Source organism: Acipenser ruthenus, chromosome 18 (genome assembly GCF_902713425.1).
Source record: "Acipenser ruthenus chromosome 18, fAciRut3.2 maternal haplotype, whole genome shotgun sequence".
NCBI classification, from domain to species: domain Eukaryota; kingdom Metazoa; phylum Chordata; class Actinopteri; order Acipenseriformes; family Acipenseridae; genus Acipenser; species Acipenser ruthenus.
The window spans coordinates 924,495-943,194 of NC_081206.1; the positions used below are offsets into that span (position 1 = coordinate 924,495).

The 18,700-nt window shown below is 47.4% G+C and overlaps 1 protein-coding gene across 3 annotated transcripts in view; it reads left to right on the forward strand.

Moving 5' to 3' along the window:
* LOC117431790 (protein MTSS 1-like) overlaps positions 1 to 18,700 on the forward strand; it is a 56,323-nt gene that overhangs the window by 16,396 nt on the left and 21,227 nt on the right. For all 3 annotated transcript variants that reach the window (XM_058990673.1, XM_058990672.1, XM_058990674.1), the window contains exons 4-6: positions 13,615 to 13,699; positions 15,834 to 15,925; positions 16,206 to 16,280. In XM_058990673.1, coding sequence (XP_058846656.1) covers positions 13,615 to 13,699; positions 15,834 to 15,925; positions 16,206 to 16,280 — 252 coding nt within the window. The remainder of the gene's footprint in view (positions 1 to 13,614; positions 13,700 to 15,833; positions 15,926 to 16,205; positions 16,281 to 18,700) is intronic.

Genomic DNA, 18,700 nt, shown 5'->3' on the forward strand with positions numbered 1-18,700 from the left:
CGCCATCTGCGGTGTTGGACGTTGGAGGGTTTTGTTTTTTTTTTTTCTAGTGGAAAATGCTGCTTCCGTTCCCTTTCCCCAAATCGAAGGAAGAAACGACATCATTCTTGTGGATAGCCTGCACTGCAGACAGGCACACTGTGTGTCAGCAGGAGACCTGTGGAAGTGACATCATTGTGAAGAGTCTCGGGACAGCCGGTAAACGGTGAGGCCGTCTGCAGTGGGGAGCCGCGGCACGGCCGCATGACTCTGGTCTGGCGTGGGGCTTATTTCCACGGATCATCAGCCAGGTCATTGAGTAAATCTAGCTGTGGGTCACTGGAGCTGTCGCCGGTGGTTTTTACAGCATTTCATCCTCTCGAATAGGAATCAAAATATTTATTTTCTTGATGTGTTTCATCTTAGAGTGGTTCCATATTTTAAATAACGAACACGTCTACGTTTGTTTATTTACACCAATCCCAAACTTTCTTAAGGAGTAATTTGACTTTTAGCGCTGCTGCTGCTGCTGCTGCTGTTGTAGTTTTCATGCAGACGGAGCCAAAGCCATGCTTAGCCAGCGACTCAGTCTGAGCGTGGCATTGAGCGTGATCTCTGGGGAAGAGGAGACGCTTGCAGACAGTGCCTTTCATCCGATCTCGCCAGCTTTAGAATCCAATAGTTACCTGAAAAAGAGATGTGTTTTGTTTCCTTTGCAAAGCTGTGCTGTAATTGTAAGGATGAGCCCCTTGTCTCCACAAGAACCGCAGGATCCTGCATGATTCAGAGCTGAATGGAGGTGCTCTGGGCTGCATGAGGTCATCCTCGGAAGATCTCACCTGCATTATTTATACAAGATGTCACTGAGCAGCCTGAGGGTTCTCCTGGATTTACAAGGTTCTTTCAAGCTGCCCTGCCACATTGCCTCTTTGCATACCTGCCCCACCCCCACCCCCGCTCTGCACACCCACTCTGAGCTCCTTCGACCTGTCTGACATGCTTCAGTGAAACAGTACCCCTTGGTAAAGGTGTGTTTCTTTGTTAGTGCTTGCAGGTTTCTTCTTGCTGTTTGTACTCTGGAGCAGTGCTGTCTGCATTTGCTGATGTTCTTGCAGAGCGCCCGCGAGATGATCATGTTACATGCGCACTCTTCACATCTCGTGTTTCCCCCCCTGTCTCTGTACTGGCGCTGAGAGGGAACTGGAGAGGGTGATGTGATGGTCGAATGCTGACTCTTCAGGAGAGAGGCTGGTCTGCAGCAGGAGTTCAGTGTGCGGGTACGCTGGTGCTTTTGGTTTTGTTGTTCCTGAGTTTGCCGAGGTCAGGGCTGAGGTGTCTCTGCAGTTGGGACTTTGCAGATGCTGAGTGGATAAACAATGGGGCAGCTGAGTTTTGTTTTTTGTCTGAAGGTTGAGGGCATGATCGTTTCTGTACGCGTCAGTGCTGCAGTGTTCATGCTGTCAGCTGTCCTCATTTCTTTAGTGCGCTCCTCAAATTGTTTGAAGGTCTGAATGCTGGAGGAGTGCTTCAACACCCTGGCCAGAGAATCCCAGGTGGACGTGCTCTGCAGTGGAAAGGGGCAGGCTCCAGCCTCTCTCTGATTGGATTCCCGAGGCAGTGAAGCGGTCAGAGGATCGCCGGCAGGGTGGACGGTCTATTCCTGCATTGCCACACACACAATTGTAAATGCAGCCCCACCCCTTTTTTTTTTTTTTTTTTATAAATATAAAGGTGATGGCTGCTTTGACTGTTGCAGGAACTCCACTCTAACAAATATATAAGTACACACTTTTTAAAAGTTTGAATAAACCAGGCTTTGAGACTTGGCATTCGTAACAATCTCAAGTGGCTTTTCTTTGCAGTAAAAACATTTAGATTTCTGTTACATGAAGTGAGTTAGTCACCCTGAAGTATTTCGAGAGCTCCAGTTTGGTTGATCAGAATGAATAACCTCTTGTGTACTGTGTGTTTGTGTGCCGGGATCTCCCTATGTGCCCAGACTGTGTGAGTCAACTCTCTCTCCCTCCCTCTCTCTCTCTGTGTGTCTCTCTCTCTCTCCAATCCCCACTGCTTCAGCCCGAGGGAGATGGTAAAGATGAGTTCATGTCTTGCACAATAGGATGTGGGAAAGCTCGGGGTGATGATCTTGTGGTGGAAATCTGCGAGGCTGCAGCTGGTTCACCACAGTGTGTGTGTGTGTGTGTGTGTGTGTGTGTCAGCCCTTAAAGATGTGATTCATTGTAATTCGGCATGATGTTGCGACGCAGGGGTCGTTAATTGTTAGATAATTGTCCACCGCGACAGGTAGGTGTCCTCAGCTGAATGCCCGTGAAAGACAAGGTCAGTTATCCTCCGGTAATGACCGCTGAGCAGGATATTAAAGTTCTTTAGAGGACCGTGGGACAATGGCTGGTCCGTTTGCAAACCTGATTTGGCTGAGATGATCAGTGAGGTTTAGAACTGTAATAGGAGCTGGGCGTTTGGTGTGAATAAATAGTCATGTTGTTTTCACGTACCCAATCCGAATGTGACCAGGTAATCCGTTTGAATTGAACACTTGCAGTGTCTGTTAAAACGCAGTGCAGATTCTGAGTGGATGGATTCTTGACACAGGTTTCAGCTCTGCGGCTCTCAGATGAGTAATGAATCAGGTTAGACAGAAAGAGCTTTTGCATTCTTTCTGTTGTCATTGTTATTTTTCTGTGCAGTTGGTTGCCATGGAAGTCTCGTTGGCTCTTCTCTACCCTGCAGCTTGTGGGTGCTTCCTGTTAAATAAATAGATTAGTAAATGATCATATTGTAGCCAAGGTTACACACTGGAGTATGTGATTGCTTCAAATCCGAGAGTAGACGAGGAGACATTGAAAGCGGCCCCAGGTTTGTTTGGGCTCCTCGGGGTGCATCTTTACAGGAGTTAACAGCAGCGTTGAACTCTGCTGTAGCACGAATAGTTCATATACAGTAGCAATGATTTCAAACATTCAATTAAAAAAACAGTAGCATGATATCCATCACAAATGTTTTAATTCTTTCTTATGTACATTTTTCTTTGAATGTGATTTTATAACGAGGTTCAGTGCAGCGATTAATGGCAGTACAGTGGTAGTGCATGGAATGCAAGAGTCCCGAAGCCTGGCCCTGGCCACTGAATGGCTTGCGTGTGACCCCCAGACAAGGCCACCTGACCCCTGCATTGGGACACACCCAGCCCGGCTGTGAAACCGGTCTGGTCTCCACTGGGGCTGTTTGTGTGTTTGTATTCCATGTGTTTATCACACTCAAGCCTTGTCCTCATGTACTTCTGACAGTTGAAGGTTTTACCCAGGAGTGGAAAGCGTGTACCTGCACGCACGCACACACACACACACACAGGCTCGGAGACTTTGAACAGCCAGCAGCTAGACTGCTTGCATCTGTGCATGTCAGACTACAGTATGAGAGTCTGAATAGAGAGCCGGGTGAAACAGGAGCCAGGATTGTTAGGTTAACTTGAGCCGAGGGCGGCCGGCCCCTATCAGGATCACGAGAGGTTCAAGCAGTAGACCTCCCGAGCCTGAAGTGTGTTTCATTTTCCCTGTTAGACCTGGAGTGGAGTGGCTCTCTAATGTGCGTTCTGTAGGTGTTGAAACACCCTCCGCACGAGGCAGAGGGTAAACCAAGCGGGTTCTTCCCCTGCAAACACTCGCTGCCATCAGACACAGAACAACCGTGGGCAGAAAAGAATGCCTTTTCAATCTGCAGTACTGCCCTGTCTCTTCAGAGAGGTAGAGCCACTAAACACAGCTTCCAATACAGGAATTGCAATCCTGGTTAAAGGATTCCGGGCATTTGTTTCCACAGATCTGATTTAAATCAACCTGTAACTATTCTACACTCTATAGTAGAAATAGGAGGAGAAACTGCAATTCAATGACATTACTTAAATTCAATGACCAGACGTTTGTTTTGCATTGCTAGCAGATGCAGCTCTCGCTCCAGCAGTGCAGGGGGTTCTGTTTCTCCCTAGAACAGCACAGTACCTGTACTGTGAGATGGCTGCTTGTGAATGGTTGTTCTGTCTGGCTGCAGCACCGGGTAACAATGCACCCATTTTGATTTGCACGCCAGTTCTGTGCAGCTCCCTTTCATCAGCTAAGCCAAATGTTTCGATCCCCAGCCAGGCAGCCAGGCTTATCACCCAGGGGAGAGGCTGCAGTCAGGGCTCTGTGTGGTGGATCTGCCCTGCTGTGTCAGTAGCTGTGTGCCCTGCCTCTGCAGATAGAGTGCAGTTCTGCTCCTGGTGTAAGGGGGCGCTCCCCTGTGTGGCAAAGGGGAGGATTTATAAAGCTTTATACACCCCAAAAAGTGTAACTTTAATCTAAAATAAAAACACCCTTTCAAGTTAGTAAATTGAAAATAAACAACCAAACTTACTAAATTTAAATTTAAAAAACTGCTGTGTTTTTCTAGTTGTGTAACTAACAGACGATTCTCTCCTTTGAGTAAGTTACTCTTTGGAGTAAAGGGCTTTGGAATAGCCCTCGGATCATAGTAACTTTGGCACTAAGCTTTGTATAGGACGTGGAGTTGGATAGGGATCAGGAAACGATCCTGTCAGCCCAGAGACAGTGTTCCTTTCAGGGTGGTGCTCAGGAAAGCTCAGAGGATTAGTAGAGGGCTTTGACCTCAGGGCGGGAACTCAGACCGCTCTTTGTGTGAATTAGGGTTATCACGGCTTCTTTCTGACTTGGTCGGAGTTGTGCAGTGAGGGGCTCGGTTGTGTGGTGTGATGCCTGGAACAGACCGCTACAGTGACACTATAAATAGTAAAGCCAGTATGAAAGGAAGTTTATCCCCAAACAAAACCTTGTTCTGTTTCCCGGATATGAGCCTTGAGTGCAAACCTTGCTAAATGTTCCACATCCCTCCTGTGTGCATGAACACTGCTGTAGCTTTCAAAACCAGCGGTACTCGCTGCGCTGTGGGCTTTTTCCATGTAAACCAAGCCCTAGGATTAAAGCAAGGCATTCCCAGTCCTGAGAAGGACTGTGTGTTTTCGCTGGTCAGTTATTTAAGTCAAGGCTGTGTTCCAGTTGAGTGTTTTGTTTTGGTGCTGCTGTGTGGTGAATGTCCTTTTGATTGGCCTGACTTGAATGTTCATCCACTTTCACAGCACATTGCTGAGAGGTTAGGCTCAGTCTGTCGGTAGCTGCACCGTTACAATGCATTATGCCTGCATTGAGCTAAGCTCCGACACACTGCGTACAATATGTTTGAAGCTCTCTCCGGTCCTGCATGTGACTGGGCGCACCATGGAGAGAGTTCTGTTTTGTTTGTTGAATTGAAAGCACGGTGACGGTTGTGCAATAGATAACCTGGAACAGAGAAGCGTACTGCCAGTGCATTCTGTTCTGTTTAGACATTGTATTGTTAAAGAAAAATGGGAAGCAAACACATGCTCCAGTATTACCTAAGAATACATTGCTGTATGTGCTAGTTGCTGCTGCAGTTTTTATCTGGACTCTCTCTTGCTCTCATATTTCTCCCGCGGACACCTTGCGCTCCGAGGGTGAAAGCCAGTTTCATTGTGACGTTTACATGACGTTGCGGGGACGGCCGGGGGGCTCGCTTCCCTGTGGTGCCAGATAGCTGCGCTCTCACAGGGCAGATCTGTGTGCCACTTGGTCTTGGTGTCGCGTGACAAGCCTTGTCAAGCCCAATCGAGGACTGATGAAAGTTTGAAGGAGCATGTCTGTGTGAGAGAACAGCAGCCTATAGTTAAGGGTCTGCTACATGGAGTGATGCCCTTTCCCCTTCAAAACCGCACAAACAGAAACCGGAGTATCAAAGAGCTATTTTTGTAGAGCTGGCGTGAGTTGTAATTGTGGGTGGGCATGTGGTCGCCTCTGATGCTAGAATATAGGGCTCTGGCTTTCACTGACGCCATAAAGGAGAGTATGGGCTAGTGTTTCCCAAGGCTGGAATTCTCTCTGAGTTACTGTTTTAATAATGTTGGTTCTAGGTTTGATTGCTGAACTGCGTGGCTAGTCAGCTCTGAGAGAGCATTGTTATTGCTGTCTCTGTAGCGGGGTTGGGGTTGGTGCTGCAGTATCGTTGCTGTCTCTGTAGCGGGGTTGGGGTTGGTGCTGCAGTATCGTTGCTGTCTCTGTAGCGGGGTTGGGGTTGGTGCTGCAGTATCGTTGCTGTCTCTGTAGCGGGGTTGGGGTTGGTGCTGCAGTATCGTTGCTGTCTCTGTAGCGGGGTTGGGGTTGGTGCTGCAGTATTGTTGCTGTCTCTGTAGCGGGGTTGGGGTTGGTGCTGCAGTATCGTTGCTGTCTCTGTAGCGGGGTTGGGGTTGGTGCTGCAGTATCGTTGCTGTCTCTGTAGCGGGGTTGGGGTTGGTGCTGCAGTATCGTTGCTGTCTCTGTAGCGGGGTTAGGGTTGGTGCTGCAGTATCGTTGCTGTCTCTAGCGGGGTTGGGGTTGGTGCTGCAGTATCGTTGCTGTCTCTGTAGCGGGGTTGGGGTTGGTGCTGCAGTATCGTTGCTGTCTCTGTAGCGGGGTTGGGGTTGGTGCTGCAGTATCGTTGCTGTCTCTGTAGCGGGGTTGGGGTTGGTGCTGCAGTATCGTTGCTGTCTCTGCAGCGGGGTTGGGGTTGGTGCTGCAGTATCGTTGCTGTCTCTGTAGCGGGGTTGGGGTTGGTGCTGCAGTATCGTTGCTGTCTCTGCAGCGGGGTTGGGGTTGGTGCTGCAGTATCGTTGCTGTCTCTGTAGAGGGGTTGGGGTTGGTGCTGCAGTATCGTTGCTGTCTCTGTAGCGGGGTTGGGGTTGGTGCTGCAGTATCGCTGCTGTCTCTGCAGCGGGGTTGGGGTTGGTGCTGCAGTATCGCTGCTGTCTCTGTAGCGGGGTTGGGGTTGGTGCTGCAGTATCGTTGCTGTCTCTGTAGCGGGGTTGGGGTTGGTGCTGCAGTATCGTTGCTGTCTCTGTAGCGGGGTTGGGGTTGGTGCTGCAGTATCGTTGCTGTCTCTGTAGCGGGGTTGGGGTTGGTGCTGCAGTATCGTTGCTGTCTCTGTAGCGGGGTTGGGGTTGGTGCTGCAGTATCGTTGCTGTCTCTAGCGGGGTTGGGGTTGGTGCTGCAGTGGTTTTTAATCGGGTCAGTTGAGACCTTCACGCAGTACTGACTGAAGGGCACACATTAAAAGCAATTGTAGTCTGAGATTGCATTGGTTCAGATAATAAGGTTGTTTGAAAATACGTCTGCGTTGCAAAACCATGACCTATCGATGTGCCTTTTGTACATCTTTTATGAGGAGGGCTTCTGTATTGCTTGCTCACGTTTGTTTTCTCAGGTCTTAAAGTTGTGTCATGCAGAGATTTGTATTCTGTGTGCGGTCAGTCAAAACGGCCTTGATTGTAACACACTTATTTTTGTCTTTGTGAAGAATCGGAATGTGTTTTTTGTGCTCCAGTATAGTGCCTAGATACTGGGAGACTGAATTCACTGGAGACTGCAGCTCAGTTTGGATTAATAACATGAAACAAAGAGGTTCTTCTGTGCGGGGCAGCGGGGGGGAGAGGGGCCAGCTTGATCTCCTGTCCCACTTGGGGAGGGGTGCAGCACAGGGGGACCCCGGATCCCAAGGTTGTGCCCCTTTTTATTTCGTTGTCCGAGGCTCTCTCTTGAAGGGTTTGTTCATCTGGGAAGATCGGAATGTAAAATCACCCATCTTTCTACAGTGGCAATAGGCAAGCGGGAAGCACCAACTGGATCAAAGAAATGCCTGTCTGTAAAATGAGTTTAACAAAAGACCCTGTTCCTCTCTCTCTGGAGACAGAATTACAGGGTTACCACATTTCAATTGTGTGTTGTTCTTTCAGGTGCATCCACTAATTAGTAACCTGCACGTGTGTCTCATGATTCAGCGAGGGTCGTTTCTAATTAGCCGCCACGTACAGTGGATTTTCTTGCATCTTATTGGATTAAAAAATCATTCATGTTTTTTGCACGCCAGCAGAGGTATTGCAGTCCTCTTGTGTCCGCTGTGAACGAGCATTGCTATTTCATATATTTACATAACCTTCACCAGTTGCTATTAGTAGCCAAGTAAATTTAATGCAAATAAGGCACGCTAGCTCGTGGTTTCAAAGCAGCCGCCAGCAGTCAGTGAGGGTTTTGTTTGTGCGTGTGCATGTGTTTTTACATACAGTTTGCAGGTTACCTTTTTCATTTCTATTGAAAAGATCTCAAACATAAACCTGGATACAAATTAAACCCATTGTAATAAAGGTTTCTGGGCCATTCCATGCGGTTCTGTGAACTCAATCAGGACCTAAGGGTAAAGCACAGAAGAGAGCTTCTGTAAAAACCTGGAATGGCATCTACTTGAATCTCAACGACACTCTCGAGCACAGTGTGAATATACAGTATGTAGACAGTGCTACTCTGTCCAGCTCACCCAGGAATCGTGAATAATAAACGCATTGCTCGAGAAACTGAATCACTCAAAGTAGTTTCACTTGAGTGGGGTTGCCCAGCAGAGCCCGTCCTATCCACAGCACGTGTTCTGATCCGAGTCTGGGCTTTGCTTTTTAAAGAACACTTGAGCTCCTATGTTGCGTGCCTGTTTGCTTTCTTTTATTTGTACACAAGAACAAACGTACTTTTTTGTTTTCGTGATAAGCCCTGGATTAATGTGAACGCTGCACTTCCTGGAACAGCCAGGCAGTCACTCTCCTCCCCCTCGGTAACCTTAAACTGGGAGCAGCCACTGTGGGCAGAGTTTATATCTCCCGGTGAGGTGTGTCCCTGTGTTAACTCACATGCAGAGCAATGTGCTGAGTCGGACTGGGGCTTTAGGAATGTGGCAATGGTACTTATAGGGCCCTACACCCATACCATTGCACAATCGATGTGACTTCTGATAAACCCTGTCGTTTCTGAAACTCTGGCAGTTTCAATATGATAACCGGTCCTCTCCCAAAGTTCAGATGGATGACTGTGCAGTTGGGTGCTTCTGCTGTGCTGTGTGAACAGTAATCGAACGCACATGTAAATAAACCCCACGCTTTCATGGTCTTCAGGCTGTCGGGGTGGACTGGCCTGCAGTGTGTCAGAAGTGAAGCCAGGGCTGACCTGCTCAACAGGAGCATGGCGGATCTCTTCACACACCTGCTCTGCTGCGTTTCATGGGTTTTATTTTTTAAAATGAAAATGTCGGGCAGCAGAAGCATTGTTTTTAAATATGCTTAACGAGAGGGAGGATGTGATGCAGGAAATTTTATATAAACAAACAAACACATCCACGAATGGAAACCAGGAAAAGGATATGACTTCACTGAGAGCATTAAGACATGCACCTGCGTTTCTTCATCGAGCAAAACAAAAAAAGTTCAGGCTTGAGATCAACTCTTAAAACGGTTCATTTTTTTTGTTTTTTTGCCCTGTTCTCATGTATACTTAATAAAGAAGTTCCTCTTTGAGTTCTAGAACTTCATTTCGCATTCTTCCGCTGAACAAAAAGAATTCCGGACTGAAAGGGTCACACATGAAACCACGAGTGCCTCTGGGTTCCGAATCGTCCCTTCGTTTCACCCGGCGGTCACAGAGTCCTCCCCAGGTGAAGGAACCTCGTTCATATTGATAAGACACACCTGTTGAGTTCATTTCCTGCAGCCCTGAGCTGTGGTATATCACACAGCGGAGAAGGGAGTCGCTCATTCTGCACACTGATGGAGCGATAGCTTCATTATTCTTGACATCCCAGACCCTCCCTATGGCAGTGCATCTAAAATAATTGATGTGTTTGTGTAACTCGGGGTGTGTCCTTTCTGAAAGCAGCCCTGTATTTACAGTGCAGTATCTCCCTTTGTGTGGATCAGTCATTCCTGAAGCAGAGGGAGGAACACCTGATGTGAGGAGCGAGAGGCTGGTTGCCATAGAGACCACAGTAACAGTACAATAAACATCACCAGAGAGATGTCTGCACATCCAGGACTCGTGGCAGAGTTTCATGGTTTTCACCGCAGGGATTCAGAAAACACCCACAGGCCTGTGTTTGTGTTTTAAACCTCCTGCCCCAGAGAGACGAGGAGCGGTAGTTACTGTCGCACTTCCTGTGTGTCGGCTACTGTAACTCTCTTCATCTCCACTGCTAATGACAAGTGTTGGAAGTTAGAATATTCAACGGGGGTTAAAACCACACCTGGGTTTCTCCCCCACAGAACAGTTGAGCTTATTATTTGATGATTAAAACGTGGTTATAACCTTTCTTTATTTTTACCTTTCGCTCTGAGTGAAACGTAGAGAGAACAGTAGGGGTGGTTGCTTGCGCACCAGCAGAAATGCATCCGTTGTTTTATAATATTGCTGCTCAGAAAATGGTTTGTTTTAGGTGGCAGCTCTTCTGAAGAGCTCTCCCAGTTTCATCCTGATTTAATTAGCTGTCAGAAATGTACTTTTCCCTTCCTGTTGACGGGAACAGGGTTTGACGAGGGTGGAAAAGGTTAAGCGAAGTTTGTGAAAGAAGGTGGCTGTGCATGTGGACCGTGACCTGCAGCCCAGTGCTGGAGGCTCCTCCTGGTTATGTTGTAAGAATCTGAATGTATAGATGGCATGCTCGCTTTGATGGAGGATTTCAGTTTCTTTATTTCTGCTTGGATTTTTACCAGGACGGTGGCCTGCACGCCGGTGTTGTATAGACGGCTGTGCCGAGCTTTAGTGATGGGATCGGTCCCCAGTCCAAATCGCCAGATGGGTTATGTATTTACTGCCCTGTGGAGTTGAAGCATTGCTTTTCCTGTGTGGGGAGAAGGCTTTGTAAAAACACTCTGGGAATCTGCCTGGAGCTTGAAGAGTGAATGCATCCCAATCCTTATTGATGTTTGTTCCTGGAGGGCAGATTTTCTGGAAGTGCTGGAATATATCCAACTCCCAGGGGGGTCGTATCCTCTTAGCTGGTTGGTGCGTCAGTAAAATATTTAACCCTTTCATTCCTATTCTAGTGCATTCCCTGCATATTCTGTATGTGCTGCACATTATATTACCTGGAACGACTCCATTTAAAATGAATTGCAGCCCCAATTAAAAAAACAATTCTCGCTTAATTTGCAACACTAAACAGCTGCTTGGCTCTCCGATCACCTACATGTTCTGTAAAGCTATCCAGCTGTGCTGCTGGATTGGGACACTGCTTCATATAAAACACTTTCTATTCGTGAAGTAGGAAACTGGTGGAGACCTGCTTCAGTCAGGATGTGACTTGTGACCCTGAAACCCAAGACACTTAATGAAATATCTGTGTTTGGAGTTCGAGAGGGAGGGAGGGAGGGAGGGAGACTGGTGCTTGCTTATCTGACCCTAACCCTTATCTGACCCTTCGGCACAACTGCTCAACAATCCATAGAATTTTATCTTTTAACTCTTGCAGCTCCACTAAGGTGTGTTTTGTTTTTAAGCCCTTGATGTAAATCCATGCCCCCTGTTAAGCCCAGGTTCAAACACATCCCCACATGACAGGTCAGTGTTAGCCGGGCTCAGGAGACGCTTGTGGCTGGGGTGTATTAGCCCAGCTGCAGCCTGCTCCCAGAGGTTCTGGCGGATGTGTTTCAGGAGCGTTTGTTCTCTGTTCTGGGTGAACGACACTGAGGACGATGGCTTCGGTGCGGGCATGTCCTGTACTTTGGAACCCGGGGCTTCCTTTTCGGCTGCGCAGATCAAATCAATATTTTGGAAGCCGTTGGTATCGGAGTGCATTTGCCTGCGAAATCCACCAACGCGAGGAACAGGAGATCCATGCAGGAGCATCCCGCGGGTATTCCCTTCCTGTTTTCAGTAATCCAGCAGTCCTCGTACAAGCAACACGCTCCTTACATAATCTATTGCCCATCCGGGAGACTGGGGGTCATTTACATTAGCCCATCTCACTGAATCGATTCAATCAGCTGCTGTATTTACCAGCAGGTGATACTAACGAGCAGTAGGTCCTTGACTAACGAGAGCTTTGTGTTTTGTAGCCTAAGAAACCTTGGAGAGGAACGGTTGATGCTTTAAGTAAAGGCTTGAGAAGGCTGAATGCATATTCTACTCCTGCACTGTAGCTGCGTGCTGGAGCAGAGTGTCCAAACCAATGCTGCTATTCTGATTGCTGCATGCGTCTTTAGATGCATCTGAAGGGCAGTGCAGTGCCCTGTGCCTGCTTGAATGAATGAATCTCCTGTACTGTTAGGGTGGATCTCTAATATGTTTAAACTGTAGCACGATGCAAGGATACTCTAATCACAGAGCTGGCAGCGCTGTACAGTGCTTGCAGGTTTCATCTGGGGCATGTACAGTACTGATCGAGGTACAGATTATTCATTGTTGTTGCATTGCTTCTGGGATCTCTATAGCAACGTCGCAGCCACGCACTGTGTAACCATTTCAAGGTCCTCTGTGCTGTAGCTGTCCCAGCCGGACGTGGTGGGTGCAGCGTACCTGTGAGGCTCTGTGAACACAGAAGCAGTGCACAGTACAACTGGACTTTGTTCACAGAGCTGAAAGCGAAACAAAAGAGAATTCATTACGGCTCAGGTTCATTTCTTTCGCAAGCCCTTTTCTTTGTAATCCTGTCGCAAGTAGAGTATAAACGCTCCCCCTGTCAGCCCATGGGCCGCGTTCTCACCATAGGAAACCCTGTGTTTTATGACAAGGTGGTTACAATAGCCTTTCATTGGGTTCCCAGGGCGAGGCTCTGTCACAGGGCTGTTCCCTTCTCTGGATCAAACTGCACAGATTAGACTCTTATTGACAGAGTGTCTGAGCGCTCTGGAATTGCAGTATGTAGCAAATAAAACCATAAATTCAAAAACAGGGATGTGCAGAACTGTGAGCTAGACCGTTCAGGCGTGCTCAAGTACTGTAGGGGTGGAGTTTAACTGACAGCCTTCTGGAGTTTGACAAGTTGGCCTGACATGACTTTGAAAAAAAACATCCAGGCATTATAAAACGGGTATATAGACAGGAAACTTAACATGGTAGAGTTGTGCACAGCGTGACTGAACGGGATACACTGTGGCTAATCAAACTCCTATTAAAAGCTGGAATGGGTGATTATGCTACAGTATGCAATAGGGGTCTTGCTTCCATCCCTGCAATGGAGCCAGATAAGGATGCAGATCTATCCAGTGTGTGTTACTGTATTTATGATGAGCAGACACACACACACACACACACACACACACACACACACAATAAATAATAATAATAATAATAACACACACACACACACACACACAACGTTTACTGTAACGGCATGAAAATGGCTTTTGTTGCTTTTTTAGAATTCAATTCACTCCTGCTTTGATTAAGCAGCACACGTTGCTGTATGACGAAAGAATAAAAACAGCTTTTTTTAAGATGTTTGTAATTTTATGACCGTAGTTCAGTTAATCTGTGCTTTTAAAAACCATGCAAAAACAACGTTGCAACAAAAAAAACAATTCGCAGTCCTTTTCTAAGAAAGCCTTTCTATAGTGGTAATTTAATTAAGCATAGTTTGTAACTTCAATATAAAATCTCAGTGTACAGCGCGATTACCCCAAGCTCTGCTGCTGCTGCTGCTGCACCTTCATCACAACCACCAGACACTCACGCTGTTTCTCTCTCTCTCTGTGTGTTTCAGGTGCAACTAAAGAAATCGGTTCCGCGCTGACCAGGATGTGTATGAGGCATCGCAGCATCGAGTCTAAGCTCAAACTGTTCACAAGGTAAGTGCTTTACCCCAGCTCCGCAGGTCCCTGCATACAGGACTAGAATGAAGAGCTTTACCCCAGCTCCGCAGGTCCCTACATACAGGACTAGAATGAAGAGCTTTACCCCAGCTCTGCGGGTCCCTACATACAGGTCTAAAATGAAGAGCTTTACCCCAGCTCTGCGGGTCCCTGCATACAGGTCTAGAATGAAGAGCTTTACCCCAGCTCCGCGGGTCCCTGCATACAGGTCTAGAATGAAGAGCTTTACCCCAGCTCCGCGGGTCCCTGCATACAGGACTAGAATGAAGAGCTTTACCCCAGCTCCGCGGGTCCCTGCATACAGGTCTAGAATGAAGAGCTTTACCCCAGCTCCGCGGGTCCCTGCATACAGGACTAGAATGAAGAGCTTTACCCCAGCTCTGCGGGTCCCTACATACAGGACTAGAATGAAGAGCTTTACCCCAGCTCCGCGGGTCCCTGCATACAGGACTAGAATGAAGAGCTTTACCCCAGCTCCGCGGGTCCCTGCATACAGGACTAGAATGAAGAGCTTTACCCCAGCTCTGCGGGTCCCTGCATACAGGACTAGAATGAAGAGCTTTACCCCAGCTCCGCGGGTCCCTGCATACAGGACTAGAATGAAGAGCTTTACCCCAGCTCTGCGGGTCCCTGCATACAGGACTAGAATGAAGAGCTTTACCCCAGCTCCGCGGGTCCCTGCATACAGGTCTAGAATGAAGAGCTTTACCCCAGCTCTGCGGGTCCCTACATACAGGACTAGAATGAAGAGCTTTACCCCAGCTCCGCGGGTCCCTGCATACAGGACTAGAATGAAGAGCTTTACCCCAGCTCCGCGGGTCCCTGCATACAGGACTAGAATGAAGAGCTTTACCCCAGCTCTGCGGGTCCCTGCATACAGGACTAGACTGGATGTAATACCTTCATCATTTACTAACCAGTTGGCTTGTAATGAATTGCTTGGTGGATAACGTGCTTGACAATATTGATTTTGATGAACTCTCTTTCTGAGCTCCATGGAGATGGTACGGTACAATTAATTACAGTGTCGGCTGCAGTGACATGGAAATCAGCGTTATAAGTGGGAGTTTGTGCAGAAGCTCCTGTGGAATAGATTGTGATTCTCAGCGGATGTGGCTGCATTCTGCACGTGTGTTAACAGTGCTCAGTATTTCAGGAGTCGCAGTGTACAGAATACCCCCACATGGAACATGTGATTCAATTCCAGTGAACAAGGCAGCTTAACTGAAACTGCAGAGTCAGGGGCCCAGGTCCTGACTCCTTCCTTTTCCGTGCCCTGCATGTATATCTTCAGAATACTCTTCTGTCTGGCTTGCGTTCTGCCCCCCACCCCTCCCCCTCAAGTGTGTCTCTGCTTCTCGAAACCTGCATTCCATTTGCTGTGAGCTGTAAGAGTGAAGCTGTGTGTGTGTGTGTGTGTGTGTGTGTGTGTGTGTGTGTGTGTGTGTGTGTATCAGTGCAGCAGCAGCTCGCTCCCTGTTTAAACTGGAGCCCCAGCTGCTCTGTGTTAGAGGTCAGGCCGTTCCCTGACAGGGCAGGCATGGCATCTTAAACACGGCAATGGCAGCAACGCAGGCAGGTCACAGTGCGAGCTGGAGATTCGTGGCATACTCTGAAACGTGATACATTCTTCAAAACCGTGGCCAGTTTAAACATAGTTATTAATAATGAAAACAAAGTCATTTACATACATACGTACATACATACATACATTGTTTGTTTTCAAACACACTTTTCCTTGACAAAGGTATGTTAACATACTGAAATATTGGGAAGTTGGCTGTTTTGAGAAAAAACTTAGATAGATAGATAGAATATTAAAAGACAATAATCAGAGCGTCTGTTCTTGCTTTACCCTTTTCTTTAGTTTCGTCTTTCTCCCCCTTTGTGAGATGCACATATAGATGCAGTGTGACCTCAGCCCCCTACCTCCCCAGTGAGATGAGAAGCTAGGATTAATCCATGTTTCTTCCAGTCCATATCTGCTTGCTGGTGGTGGGGTCTGCAGCAGGGGTTTGGTGCAGGACTGAAGAGGCATGCTATCATGAGGCCAGTTGAATGGCGGAGGTACAGCACTGAGCCTCTCTTCATTCCTGTGCTTTTGTTGCAGTGCCCTGACGGACAGTTTAATAAACCCCCTGGAGTTGAAAATCGAAGAGTGGAAGAAGGTGGCCAGCCAGTTAGACAAGGACCATGCGAAAGGTGAGCCAGTCTTCCCAGGGTCTGTGTCCGGGGGTGGGGTGGGGGGTTCACAGACTCAAGTATCAGAGAGTTTTCTTTTTTTTTTTTGGCAAGCAGTTGTGCAAATTAGCAGTCATTTTGTAGAAAGTACAGTAGTGCGGTCACAATATATCTTTTTAAAAATCGAATGTTCCTTTTAAAGAAGTGTGTACTGGGTTCGTTTTCAGAAAAGAAAAGAAACAAGATGGGGATAAAGAAAAGCCGGCATTTAACTTCTCCTCCTCGTTCACTTCTTTTTCAGAGTACAAGAAAGCCCGGGCGAACATCAAGAAGAAATCCTCGGATACAATCAAGCTGCAGAAGAGAGTGAAGAAAGGTAGGCTGGTGTGCAGAGCTCCTCCGAGATCAGTGGGGCTGATCTTGTGTTTGGAGTTCTGGGGCTGAACTTCAGTGGCCCTGATCTTGTGTTTGGAGTTCTGGGGCTGAACTTCAGTGGCTCTGATCTTGTGTTTGGAGTTCTGGGGCTGAACTTCAGTGGCTCTGATCTTGTGTTTAGAGTTCTGGGGCTGAACTTCAGTGGCTCTGATCTTGTGTTTGGAGTTCTGGGGCTGAACTTCAGTGGCTCTGATCTTGTGTTTGGAGTTCTGGGGCTGAACTTCAGTGGCTCTGATCTTGTGTTTGGAGTTCTGGGGCTGAACTTCAGTGGCTCTGATCTTGTGTTTGGAGTTCTGGGGCTGAACTTGAGCTCTGTTTGCCTTGCTGATAGGGCTGCTTCTCCTGTACCCCCATGCCTCTGGGGCGTATTCAAGTTACTGTGTTTCCTATTTTAGTAATTCACACTCACACACAATCTAGTTTGCTGCTAGTACCTAGCAATCGGGATTTCATTTCATAACACCGCTTCAGTCGTTGCTTTTCCAGTATAATAACTGCCTACCGACCTGGCTGCCCTGCAGAGTTATATTTTGCATTAAAATGATCCTTGTGACTCCCGAAGTTAGACTACGCATTGCAAGACCCCGCGTTCGTCATTCATGGGTTTCTTTTTTTTTTTTCTTCTATTAATTGGATCCCAGATCTGGATGGAGCTGAAGAGGAGGGGCATTGTTCTGCTGAACGGGGTTGAGTTCCCGGGGCAGTTCAATCGATCTTTAATGAGTGTGGAGAGCACTAGCTCTGTTTGTTATGGATGAGTGGATCCTGCTGGCCAAGGACTCCGATACAGTTATCTCTTTGTTGGCTTTCCATGGAGCTGCTGTTTTCCAGTTTCAGTTTCCACATCCAAACTATACAGATTAGACCTTGTCTCCACCAGGGCCAGCCTTCTGAGAGGGGAGAGGGGGAGAATCTGTCTACCTAGTGGACACTGCTGTAATGGAATTGTTGAGTCATCCAGAGAGACGCCGGGTTATTTTTCTGAATGGCCTTTCCAGTCTTGTATAATGTGAGCTGGTTCAATAGAACCATGCATTAACAATTAGACAGTCGCTAACCATAGCTGCCATGAAGATTCATATTATTTACTTATCTGTTTTAAATGTTGCAAGATCAATTGACTTGCTCATTTCTCACTGGTGCAGCTTCAGGGTAAGGGCCCAGAAGATGAAAACTCTCCCAGTTTAGTCTGATGGCCAAAAATCCTTTGTATTATTACAGTACTTATGTATTAAGTATATTGAAAATAATACTATATATTAATAATTATAAATCATAAAATTACAAAACAGCCATTGAACAACAAACACTCACACAGACACACACGCACACCCTGACACCCGCACACCCTGACACCCTGACACACACACACACCCGCACCCTGACACCCTCTCACACCCGCACACCCTGACACCCGCACACCCTGACACCCTCACACACACCGAGCTCCATTCTGCTGCACGAGTGGAAACAGTTTTGTGCTGTTAGGAGGAGAAGTGTTTTCCCCTTTTAGAAGTCGAAGAACGACACATCCCTTTGTATCTGTCAGATGAGCTGGATGAGCACTACAGCGATTGCACTTGGCAGCAGGCTGGCTTCCTGTTGCAGTTATATTTATTCTGAAGCATCCTGATCTGCTGTATTTGAAGCCTTCCTTTAATTAGGCATTTCTAGCTTTTTCTTCCTAGATTTTCGGAGTTGAAATCCCAGATTTGGTTCCAGTGGAGAGAAGGGATTAGCATTCCCAGAGCTTGGCTGTGTCCCTCCCTCCTCTAATGGAAGGATTGGGTTCCCTCTGCCTGGGGGAGAGAGGGGTAAAGGACAGTATGAAGGACCCTTGGCATTGGCAGTCACTGGACAGGAAACCGTTCTGCAGCGCTTGCTTGTGTTTTCATCCTCAGCAGCGCGGGGGATAAAGTGAGGCTCCTGCTGCAACGTGGTCATTCTGTGGTTCTTGAGACCATTAGCAAACGGCTTAATGAACTAGCCCTGTTATTGGAATAGATAGCCCCTTTTTTGGATGTCCATTATGAACCAAGGTGTACACTATAATATATTGTGTGTGTGTGTGTGCTGGCCCTGTTATGCAGTATTATACACTTCACATGTCGTTTTCTGAAGTACAAAGTGAGAACGCCGTTTCTCCTGTAGCTCTGCTGGCACTGCTGGTATTTTTAGACCTTGTGATTGCTACTGTACCGGGAGAGACGTGCTAACAGATCCCAGAAACGCAGCCACACCATCAATCCACAGGCATTGCCTTTCAAGTGTTAATGGTGCTCCACAAACAAGCAGAACTCAGTAAAGCAACAAACCAGTGCTGTGAGCTGTACACTAATGAGGTCACAAATAATAATAATA